A 13,047-nucleotide genomic window follows, 5' to 3' on the forward strand; every position below is an offset into this window, starting at 1 on the left:
CTGAGGAGGATCAGACTGTGACTGTTAGAAAGATAGTTACCCTGGGTCACAGAACAGGAGCACTTTCTAGCAGTAAATACCATTATACACTACAAAAGTGCCTTCGGTAGAGTGCAGATCTCCACCAGGCAGGTGTCCAGTCTGACTGCAGCCACTCTAGATTAGGGTCACCAACATCCTTTTTCCATATTAAATTAATACAGGATGCAATATGTTCCATATTTTTGAAATTAAATTTAGTGGAAATCCTTGGGAGATATATATTACGCGTTAGACTATTAAGGCAGGACGACTTGTATGAGATGGAAGGAAACCCTCTTCATCCCTCATCTTGATCTCAGCCCGTCCGTCATGTTATGTTCCACTACTCAAAATATGCTATAATTACCCCGACAGTGGTGCAAGATTTTAAAAAAATGGCAACCTATAAGCATAGTCAGCTGGAAAACAAAAAGAGAGAGATTTCAGAAATACAGAACAACATGCATCAGGAGATATACAGAAAACTGATCAAATCAACAAAATCTGCAAGTCTACATCATTGGGCATGCAAACCGCTCCAATTCTAAAATGCTTCTGGTGTTGTGTAACGTGTGCCAGAAAGAACAAGTCAGGGCTGCAGCCATGGCAGCCAAAAAGTAGAAGCTGCACCTGGTGGAACTATCTTTCTCTTTCTCTCTTCTTTACAGTCAAACTGGCAAAAAAGGGAATGTATTGATCTTTTATTGTGCCTGGTTTTAGTTTATGATAAAATGTCAGCTATGAAATTATTCTGCAGAGGCTCTGGTTCAAAGTAAGAGCAAACTTTTCTATGGATAACTGTTAAAAATCACAATGAATGCCAAAATGTGGCCTGCAACTGATGGTAAGACTTGTTTTTTGTTTTTTTGAACTTTGTCACTTTCTGAAAACTTGTAGTCGTTAAAGGCTGATTAAGAGGAGTTGGCACTTAGCTGTCAGTATTGATATAAAACAGTTAATATAACATATTTTTCAACAATTTCACCACAAGAGATCCTTGTGCATACAGCTAGATATGTGAACACAAAATATTAGGCTGATTGGCCCAGTAGTTAATGAGATTAACTGCAGACAGATGGACACACACACACACACACACACACACACACACACACACACACACACACACACACACACACACACACACACACACACACACACAGCCACACACAGCCACACACATCATCCTGTCCTGGCTTACACCTAACAAAGATAATTATTTGCAATACTGATGCCAGATCTGCAATTACTGTATTTTAAAGAATTAGCAAAAGAATAAACATGGTGGAACATTTAGCAGCTGAAGAGACTCAAAAACAGCTAAACAAGAATAATTTTGGACTTACTCACAAACACAATGTTGCAAAGAAATATATTGTGGCAGGTTTCATTTTGAATTATGAATTGAGCATAAACATACCATTTTTTTTTATTTATTTTTTTTTAGTGTGTATATATTTATGTGTGTATACATAAATATTTTTGTAACAAACATTCAGAGACTTCCAACACAAACTTGAATTGATCCTAATTAGGCAGCGTCATCCTGACCAAGTCTCTGCAGTACAGCATTCCTGCTGTTTTGAAACTAGTTCCCACAAGCGTTATTATACGCATAAGTTCCAATCCAAACTAATCATATCTTTATCATTGTATACAGAATTCAAGTTCCACTCCCCGTGGTTCAGGCTACGGGTTTTTTTCCTGAACATTTTTCCTGGAAACACAACTTTCATAAAAAGAAATCAACACTGCCAGTTGAAGTGAGGGATAATAGCTTAAGATTGAAGGAAATGTCTGCCAGCAGGATGTTTCATTTTATTTCTCGTAGAATAGGATCTAAAGCTTGGTGGAAGGAAGCTTTAAAATAAATTTCCCACTGTGTCTTTTCATAGTACCGAACCAAGGTGTAATTGGGTCTGAAATAACAGGAAGCAGAGAAGTAGCCCTGTTATTTTCTGTGAACAGCAGGGTAGCAGGTGTCCGCCTCAGTTCAGCAGATACGAATCAACTTCAGTTAATAACTTCAATATTGTTGCTGTTGTACCCTTTTTTCCACACATATTTCATTTCATGGACATATATATGATCATAAATCGTGGGCGGACAGTGGAAAAGCATTAATCTTTTCTTTATTATTGTTTCTCTTTCTTGCTTTGTTTCAGAAGTTCTGTTTTTTTCTTTTTTTGATGTTGCTATATTTTTTTAAGGAATAAAAAAAGGATGATGTAAACTTTTCAATGTTTGTGATATATCATAGTCACAACATTACAACACTGACAATTTAATCATTGATCATCTTGTTATAATGTGATGTTCTGCTTGGAAACCTTGGGTCCTGGCATTCATGTGAATGCCACTTGACAGTACACACCCCCTCATGGCAATGACACTTCTCGATGGTAGCGGCACCCCAGCAGGACAGTGTGCCATGCCACACCACAAAAACTGCTCTGACTCAAGTAACGTGACAAAGCGTTGAAGGCGTTGACTTGGACTCCAAATACCCCCGATCCCAATTCCCACCCCACCTCGCAACAACGGAACCGGCCATCAACACCCTGGTTCCAGGCACAACAGAACCCCCCCATAAAATCAGTTCTCTAAAACTTGAAAAAAAAAAAAACAGCAATAAAAGGAGGAATAATGCTTAAAATAAGCAAAATTAACTGACAAGAAAACAGGAAGATAGATAGCCTTTATTGTCCCATGGGAAATTCTTTTTTCTCTCTTTTTTTTTTACTTTTTTCACAGTCTGTTCATACATACAGGCATCAGCGAAACCACCAACACTGAATACAAACACCACCCCCTCCTCAGTATAAAGGAAAATATGCTTGAACTTAGCAATTGCTAGTGGCATCGTCTTGATTTAAGGCTAAGAAATTATATCATTGAATCAGCAAAGCTTCAATGAAAATAAAACAAAAGGACAAAACAGTCTGAAACAAGTGAAAAGCCTTTGCAGTAAATAGGAGATATTTCACCTACTAAAGAGGTTATTGGATGGGTGTGATTCCTAATTTGTTTTCTTACTTTGTCATTTGCAGGCCACTGTATTTCTAACATTGTTCTATACAGCCCATAGTTAAGTCTATAGCCGTGCTAGCAGCTCTTCAAGAATACTTGCAGCTAAATGCTTATTCTAACATGCTAACAAGCTTACAATGATAATGCTCATATGCTGATGTTTGGTAGATAAAATGTCTTTTTGTCAGTGTGTAATTTGCACTAAACACAAAGTACACCTGAGGCTGATGTTAGTAGTTTTGGAGGTGCAAATGTTTACCTCATCATGGCACTAACCAAAAAGTAAGAGGATCTTTGAAATAAAACAGTAACACAAAGCAGAATTTCAGATTTGGCTCAGGTGTATGGCACCCTCTGTCCTTAGACCCACCAGGTAAATCTCAAGTAAACATGACAAAAAAATGAAAGAAAAAAATAAAGGCATAATAGGCAAACAACAGTGAAACCAACTTCCAATAAATGTATTCTGCTCAGAAAGAATAAACCTACAAAATTCAAGGCACAACAGAGGAAATGTTTTCTTATTTCTTATTTGTATGTAAATGACATTTGATTTTACTTCATTTATCAGAGAAAAATGATATGTCCTTTTTCCTCTTGGCTGCTTATTTTCTTCTCAGTTTTTCCCATCTTGATTATTTATTGCAACTCACCATCTGTCGCCAGTGAGAAAGTGGTGTTATTGCACTAAAGCGTTTAAAAAAATCCGTCTCTGTCTCCATGTCCACATTGTGCTTGATGAAAAAACTCTTGAAATTATCTAATTGTAAAATCAAATCTTTCTCCAGCAGAACTTTGTCCTTTTAAAGCTGAAAATGGAAACAATATGTGAGTGGTTATGCAGGCAGATATCATGGATTTATTTCTTCAGGGCTCTTTGGTTAGATCAGCTCTTTAATTTGAAAACAGATTTTCATTTTAATCTTTGCTGTTTGTCTCTGTCTCTCTACAGTCGTTGTGTACGGCTCAGAATGTGAATTGCAGAGATCTGGAAGGAAGACACTCCACCCCGCTTCACTTTGCTGCCGGCTACAACAGAGTGTCAGTGGTGGAGTACCTGTTGCACCACGGGGCCGACGTGCATGCCAAGGACAAAGGGTGGGACTCTTAAATCATGGTTTAATTTGTAGCAAACAGTAAAGTTGACATTTACAAATGGATTTAGGTTTACACGACAAATTAGAAAGTCATAGTAAAGTTATTGAAGGAAATTATTTCTAAAAAACAAACGTGTTGTTTTGTGCTACAGTGGTCTGGTTCCCCTCCATAACGCCTGCTCGTATGGTCACTACGAGGTGGCCGAGCTGCTAGTCAGACACGGAGCCTCAGTCAACGTGGCCGACTTGTGGAAGTTTACACCGCTTCATGAAGCTGCTGCCAAGGGCAAATACGAGATCTGCAAGTTGCTGCTCAAGGTTAGACCTCCACTCTAATGCCATTAATGCCTTACTGCAGTTCCACGTTTTTTTAACGGTTATGAGACAGGTAATTAATCACTTTTTCAAATAAATAACAAATAATCTTGTTACTTGTTACTTTTGTTCTCATCTTAGCTGACAAAGAATCCTATTCCCCAGATTTTTCCCAGGTTATTTTTTCCAGGGCCCTCCGCCCTTGTGTTTGTATATTGGAGACAGAGACAGAGATATGGAAAGAGAAGGTGGAACTTGGAACATCAAATTGTGATAGTCAACCATTATTATTAACTTTACCCCACTTTGTATGTTGCAGGACCCGCTGGTCGACCAGTGCTTCATAAGTACCTTTACTTTATGTCCAACATAATCATCTGATGCAGCAGCTTCATTATCATTATGTCAGCTATGTAATACAAATACGGAGCTTATCCATTTATTGGTACTGACGTATCAGATCTGGATACCTATCCCTAGAAATAACAGACCTTAATATCATTCGGTCCAATCAGAATGAAATATTCAAAAAAGCCATATAATAAAAGCTAGTGGTCATCAATGCCATAAAAATCAGAGTAGTGCTGCATATTTAAAGCTGGCTAAAGTGTAAAAATCAACAGAAACAATCAGACCTTTCTTGGAAATAACAGTCATTAGAGTCCACAAAAATTGGCCCGTGAGAGGCAAGTACTCACTAAAAGGTATGACTTGTCATGCTCTTTTGGAGTTTTCAGCCTAGTCAAGATAAACTCTAACTAATCAGACAACAGGGCTGAAAATACCTGCCATGTAATTCCTGATTGTCACAAGTCATTGAGTCTAAATGAGTCCCGTGAAATGTTGCAGCTTTACAGCTGAATGTGTTTTTGTTTTTCTGTAGCATAAACACCTCCAGACAAGGCTGCATCACCACTTTGTTGTTGCCATATGGGGCCGCATAAATTATTATTAGACACAGGACGCACAAAGCAAAGCAAGCACCCATCAGCTGCAGGGAAAATGTGCTGCTTCAAGATTGTTTAAATCAGAATTCCTTTCCTATCATTACACATTGAAATTAAGTCAGGAACAATCTGTGTGGGATGCACTGAAGAATGTAAAACAACCTAATAATGAAATTAAATACTCCCAAAAACAGAATCTAATAGAAGATAAGCAAAAATACTACAAAACTGGAATTGTGCAAGGACAACTACACAGTTAAATGTTGCGTAAACAGTCATGCGTGAACTGTCATGTGAGCAGCATATGAAACAAAGAGAATTCAGCACTGAGGTAGCTCGACCAGAAAAGTTATTGTGAGATTGACAAGGTCAGACTAACAAACAAGTAAAAAAAGAAAGTACTGCACGCAACAGTTCACAGCGGCAATCACTAATCAGTTTGAGGCTAACTGCAATTGAGCAGTTCTGATGGTGACAAAGTAAAAGTGTGATGATGCAGAGAGTGTGTGTGGATGTGGTGTGTGGTGCAGTGGAGCTGCTGCAATGACAGTTATGGTTGAGTGGAGTGGGCAGTGTTAAGGAAGGTGACAGCTCTCGGGGGGGGGGCAGTCTCAACGTGCAATAGAAGCAGGCTTAGCAAATAAATCACGACTAAAACCTGCAGTACAAGAAACTGATTTGTGTGGAGCGATGAGGAGACTGTAACGTTCCTCACATGAAATAAACATTAATGTTTATTTCCATAATGTTTTCCACATTGTTTTCCATAGTTTGAGGTTTGACTAATGCTCTTTTTAATCGTGTCATCTTGTTGCGGCCACTACTTCTGCAGTGGTTTAATGGCTTCTGACTGGAGAATTTATCTTGATGTACCCAGCTCCTAATGTCCGCATAACAGTAGTGGATGAAGGTTCACATTAATTTGCATTTTCTTCTGCCAGTGAAAACAAGAGCATAAAATCTATTATTTAATATTCTATCACACTATACAGTATGTGTGAAAAGCAAGTGAAATGCTGTAATCCATTGACTTGATTGCCCCATGGGCAAATAGATATTGATTCAAATCAGGGGAAGGAGGATTTTTTTTGTCTTGAAACGCAGGTTTTTGTTTTTTTTACCTATAAGTCTGCATGCATGTGTCTACAGCTGATCTCAAAAGCTACTATACTTATCAGCCTCACATTTTGTGTGCACATTTTTAACTGTATGTGACCTGTCACATTGGGGTTATTCATAATTGTTGAAAAACCTGTTTAACTGAATATTTCATACCAACATTGAGTGCTGTCTCCTCATCCTCTTAACCAACCAGAAGTTGCTGCAAGTTTTCCAGACATCACCTTGGCTAAAATAACAAACCTTACCAATTTTTCAGGCCTCATTTTGAATTGGAGTATCTGCAGATAAAGTCCATACACGATATCTTACGATCCACTAAATTTAGGCACGATATGAGATGAATTACACTTCGCTTTTGTTATCTTAGCCTCCATCTTGACTATAAGGAAGCTGGAAGGGACATTTCCATTGCCCGCAGTTCCCCGTGGTCCAGCTGTTACCCATTATGTGCATATTTTTATTAGCTTTTAAAAGAACTGTCAAGAGTTGCTGCAATCAGCCTCGATGCCCACTTGTCCGCTCGGCATAGATCTGCACTCCACTGAGCTCAGTTTTCTAGTTGTTTTTTGTTTTCTGTTTTATCATTGACTCACAAAACACAGACAAAAAAAACAAAAGACATATCATTTTGATATTTCATCAACATACAAATAAGCTTTGCCATTTCTAACCACCCTACAAACCAGAATGTAAACCTAAACCAACTATTTAAATCAAATTAAAATTAATAAAAATTAAAAAATTAAATTAAAAATTAATCAAATACAAAATCACTCATAAACATAGTAACTTTCCTTCAGTTTTTTAACACTGCCAAAAAAGAGAAGGCACCAGGAATTAGTTTGAATAAGAAAAATAGGGGGAAAAATTAATAAATGAATAAATAATAGATAAATTAAATTAAATTAAATAAAAACAGGTGGTCTTGTTTTTTTTTTTCTTAGACATCAAGTACTTTTCTACTTGTTCCGATGTTTCAGCATATTATGTCTCATTATTTTGTAGACTTTTCCAACTTTCATTTTCCAAATCATTTCCATTGCTTCAGTGATCCATCTTCTCTGAGTTGGTGTATTTAAAGCAGCCCAATTTTTATGATATTGTCTTTGGGACCATTCAGAAAGAGAGAAAGATCTTCTTATTCTTTGAAGATACTCTCCTGAAGTTATGCAGATTTTCCAGTATGCATGATTGCAGTGTGAGTGAAATTTCTGTATTAGTGTGGATCATTGCATTCTTTTTTTATTGCCAAACTAGAGATCTTTGATTTTATTACAGTCCCACAACAGATGGAGCAGTGTTCCCTCAGCAGCACCACATTTTATACATTTACTGCCATCCCTTATGCCCATTTTATATAGCTGTGATGGGGTGTAATATAATCTGTTAAGTATTTTAGTTTTTTTGTACAATGGAAAGGCTGCCTTGTGTTTTTCCATTCATCATTTCAGGAATTATCTTCCTCTTAAAGTCTTAAATTGGTTGTTTGTGCTTTCCTAAAAAACATTTTAACCTTATTTGTATTGAACAAGCTGTTGTTTAAAAAGTGTGTTTTCGAATTTTATGTTTCAAACACATTGTGATCATGTGGGTGATTACCACAGGGAAATAGTCGTTCACTCTTTTAACAATGGATAGTTTTGGCACTTTTTGCGAAGTAAAGAAATATGGCAGATATGCTTTCTTAGAGAGAACAAGAGGTCACTAAATTTTGAAAAAAATGTAGGAGATTTTGCACCAACTCCACCATCAACATCACAAATGTATTGATTATCTTTTGAAGTCTCTTCAGTAGAGCTGTAAGAGAAATATAAAAGGAAGTAAACACCAGGAAGTTTATGTCCATGCTGCTGTCTACTGTTACCCATTACCCGGTCCATCCGTGCACAGACACACCAAATGACGACCACAACATAATCCCAGACACGCACAAAAGGACCAGACCACTGCAGCATTGTGTACAAGCCCAGTCCCACTAGCAATGGCAAAGGAGTCCATAGCCCATTTTTAGTGTTTTCCTGTGTTTAAAAACCTGTGTGCAAGCGCCAGTTTAGTTGGGAAAGGGGTATGGGAGTCAGATCCATGCCCTCGTCCAAATATTGTCAGTTATGGCTCCTCAAAAACCCAAGATAGTGATGGATGAAGTGCCGAACTTGAGGCTTTTAAACAGGACCTCACAAACCAATGCATGACGTCAAGGTAACTACCATTCACTGCCCAAACTAGAGACTTTTTCAAGTCTGAAAATCCGGAATTAATCCAGAAAGGTCAAATCCCTGCTTTGAACTGAAACTGTTCTGAAGAGTCACAGTAGTCCAACACTTTCCTGCAACACTTTATGATGGGTTTTCCCTTAATTTGACACCCATCTGTAGTTGCTCACTTGAAGCAAGTAAGAACTCTGCGCTGCAACAATGAGGTGCTTTTCAGTGCTCATAAAGACCAGTACTTCTGTAGCTGGACTTCAGCACATGTCCAGGAACACCATCTGCCTTAACAGCTTTGTTTATGTTCACCCAACACAAGGCTCAGTGCTCTCAGTGGGAGTTTATTACAAGTTATTGTTCGCTCTCGTCTGGCGTAACCTCAGTGATGGACGTAATGTCAGTGTGTGAGACTCATCTGCAGATAAATATCAGTGAAGTGCTCTCAGAGTAGCCGTGGAGTTCAGAGATACAGAATCTCCCTTAGGCCACACTTATGTGGGCTGAGGTTAGAAACACACACAGCTGATCGATTCCTCAAGGTGGTGGGAAGTTTTGGCATTTTTCCACTCTGGTTGGAAAATCCTCACACTGACTGTACTCAGCTCATGATTGTGATTCTTGTGTACACATGGCAGCGCCCTCGTTTCCCCTGTAAAACACACTCACATGCACACAAGTAACCGAGTGTTCCCGCTCTTTGTTGTTAATCTGCCATGGCCTCGGGATGCAACTGTTCTCTCTTTCTGAATAAACTTTTCCAGAGTTCAGCAGTAGGTTTTCTTTTGTCTGCTATGTTTGTTGTCAACTTTTTATTGTCCCGCCTCTGTGTTGGATTTGTGCTCAGAATAAAACTCTGCTGCTTTACTGTGATATTCTGGAGGGATCTTTTGAGATATACAAAATGCATATTAGCATTTTCTTTGTGAGGAAAGAAGTGCAGGAGCATAATGAATTCCTCCTCTATTAGAGGAGGATCTGCCTTGTTTGCAGTTGGCGTGAATTGTGTGAACTCGTATGACTTTTGATCTGGGTTGGGATACCTTTGATCCAATATATCAGGATTATCCTGATCCCAACAGAAGGGGGTGGACAATACAATATTTGTATCATGTGCTCAATATAAATGTATTCATATTTTGCACATTTCTATTTTTTCAACTACTGCAGTGATGACATAGACAAAGTAAAATTAGGAGAGCTATTAGGCTTTAATTATGTCAAAGAGAAAAAAGGATTTTGTACCCAATACTGGTGTCACGATACTGGAAATTCTAATTACAATATTGATATTTGTGATGCTGCAAATTTACGTTGGGACATAGAAATTAAATTTTTGTATTAAAATATAAATGTAACAGGGCCATAACATGGCAAAAACAGCTTTTCCTGTTTTGGACGGTGTCAGACAACATCAGAAGGACTGCAGTAAACGTTAACAATAAGAGAAAATTAAAAAAACAATACAGTTTTCAATTTTCAGAAAGATATGTATCAATAAATCGATATTTTTAAAAACACAAGTCCCCATAAAATAATCTCCCAAACAGCTGTCAATATCAAACCAAAAACATGAAATTTTAACTTTTACTTCTAACCTTGTATCAAATAAAATGACGCTTAAAAGTAATTTCTGCCAATAGCAGCCCTAACGTTGTTTTCTGTCTTATTAAATAAAAACACTTTACGTGACCCCGTGCTGATTATTCTACCTGTTGTTCTTTACATAATGAGCAGCCTACATTGTAATATGTTAGCTCATTTGAAGCGCTGATTATTCAGATTTGGTCATCTTGACAAGTTTGTATCTGGATCAGGTTGATCCAATCCAACCTCTTTCCAGGGTAATGGTTTCCAGTGCTGTATAATGATTTTATTTTGTTTTATTTTATTTTATTTTCTATGTGTTAGTTTTAGAACTTTAGTACTCTCACATGTAAAACACTTTGAGCTGCATTTTATGTATGAAATGTGCTATATAAATAAACATTATTTTAGTAATAATAATAATAATAATGTTTTGGAAATCTGGAACAAAAGAAGACAGATTAGGTGATCCCAAATAGCAAAACTGGATTTCCAATTCTGGATCATTTAATCCAGGTCAAATGCTTTTACTTAACAACTGGGCCCTACAAAAATAGATGAAAAACTTATTACAGTCCCATCAGCCTCTGTTCTAGCTTGGTTTTAGCACTAATTAACAAATATTAGCATGCTAAAAAAATGTTGAACATGGTAAATATTACACCTGGTAAAAATTGGCATGACAGCATTGTTATATTTAGCATTTTTTTGCATGCACTTAGATTTAAGCAGACTTTGACTACAACTTGATAGAAACGCTGGTATGACTGTAAACTCTCGATATTGTTTGTAAACAAATTAAAAATGTGAAATGCATTATACTTTATGAGTCAGATAATCTTTCAGAGAGCTTACAGGTTCCAGATTTGTTCACTATTGTAAATGGAAAATCTTTCATGAGCTGAATATAGGCTAAAATCCAATGGAAGAGTAACAAAACCGACATGTATTTATATGTAAATGTCCCCAATTATTACTTAAATGGGTCTCTCTTCTAATTTTCCTGGATAGTGAATAAATTACAGCGAGAATATGATTACAGCAGCAGCAGCAAAGAGATAATAGAAATTTAGAAGTAGGGCAGAAAAATGAGAACATGGATAGGTTCAAAAACTTTTAAAAAAGGAATACAGCCATTAGAGATGTATAACGGACAGTTTCAGGCCAGCAGTGGATACCCAGGGGAGTGGTCCCACAACATCAAATTTTAATGAGTGGATTTTCAAAACGTACAATAAAATGACAAGTTAAACCGTAACCTAGGAGACAGTTGAACGATGAAAATGTCTGCTTTCCAGCCCATCTCCAGGGTGTGTGGTGTTTTCCACTTCACTGGATGTCCTGTCCTCACCTCCCTACCTCCTTTTCTTCTCTCTCTCTCTCTCTTCTTTTCTCCGGTGAATTACCTTCCTCTCCTCACTTGTCACTTGTCTGCGTCTCTTCCTCGTCTGAGTAAAACGCTTCCATGGGGATCAAATGACAAGGGAATTTAGGGACTAATTTTTTTTTTAGAAATAAGTCTTGCTGATGTTTTGTACCAGCATTCAGTTTATAAATTTTGTCTTTGTTAGGGCAAAAAGTGTTTTTGTTGCAGATCCTGTCTAATTGTGCTTCCTTTCTCCAGCACGGAGCAGACCCCACCAAGAAGAACCGAGACGGGAACACACCTCTCGACCTAGTGAAGGACGGGGACACTGACATCCAAGACCTGCTGAGGGGAGATGCTGCGCTGCTGGATGCCGCTAAGAAAGGCTGCCTGGCCCGTGTGCAGAAGTTATGTAGCCCCGACAACATTAACTGTCGAGATACACAGGGACGCAACTCGACACCTCTGCACCTTGCAGGTAATATGCATGTAGAATTACCAAACAAAAAGCTACACACACACATTTAAATAAGTAAACACCTCCCCGATTGTGCAAATCTCACTTTACATACACATTAAAATAAAGGATTAAGTCAGAGGTTTTTACTGTTTGGCTGAAGTTTGCAGGATTTAAGTGCCTTTGAATGTGGCATATTTGCTGGTGCCAATCACTCTGGTTGCAGCTTCCCAGAACCTCCTGGGACTTTGTCTTATTACAGTGCCAAGAACAAGGCAATAAACACACACCCAGACAGCTTGAGTCTTGAGGGCAAAAGTTCACTTTTCATAGACAGGCAGGTTGGAACAACTTAGCAATTTATGAATGATTTTTGATAACGCTATATTTTAACGCATTAGCTTGCATATCCCTTTTTTTCTCGGGTGGCTGGTCTGAAGCCACACTGGTGCTCTATGATACTTCAATTAGGACACTCAAAAGTTGATATCATTATGACGGAGCCGCTCTGTCATTGACAGCGGGCAGCGCACTCATGTACCCACACATAGTGCCGCTGCTGCTGGCAGCACGCACACACATGCCACGCATTCTGTGTTCCCCTCTGTGTTCACCCAGCATTAACAAACGCACAACAATCTCTTTTTCCTTTACCTGTTTTAGTAGCACGATTGAGGGTACATGCTCCATTGTTCTGCTCCATCTGTATGCATACATTCAAACACACACATCCCCATACAAGTGGCCACTCACCAGACGCTGTAGACGCACCTGTTGTCCTCCATGTCTGGGGTAGACTGGTAAAACAGAGCCGAACTGTTTCCTTGATGAAATTGAGCGCTCTCGCGCGCTTACAATGTATAAGACAAGCCCAGGGGGAGGGGCTACGAGTTTAAAAGGG

The 13,047-nt window shown here is 38.3% G+C and overlaps 1 protein-coding gene across 4 annotated transcripts in view; it reads left to right on the top strand.

Annotated features, from left to right (window-relative positions):
* Positions 1-13,047, top strand: part of LOC121959502 (poly [ADP-ribose] polymerase tankyrase-1) — a 114,678-nt gene that overhangs the window by 78,710 nt on the left and 22,921 nt on the right. For all 4 annotated transcript variants that reach the window (XM_042508835.2, XM_088070874.1, XM_088070875.1 and 1 more), the window contains 3 exons: positions 4,004-4,149; positions 4,301-4,466; positions 11,948-12,167. In XM_042508835.2, coding sequence (XP_042364769.1) covers positions 4,004-4,149; positions 4,301-4,466; positions 11,948-12,167 — 532 coding nt within the window. The remainder of the gene's footprint in view (positions 1-4,003; positions 4,150-4,300; positions 4,467-11,947; positions 12,168-13,047) is intronic.

This window comes from Plectropomus leopardus, chromosome 20, assembly GCF_026936395.1.
Source record: "Plectropomus leopardus strain MGB_pleo_1.0 chromosome 20, ASM2693639v1, whole genome shotgun sequence".
Taxonomy (NCBI): Eukaryota; Metazoa; Chordata; class Actinopteri; order Perciformes; family Serranidae; genus Plectropomus; species Plectropomus leopardus.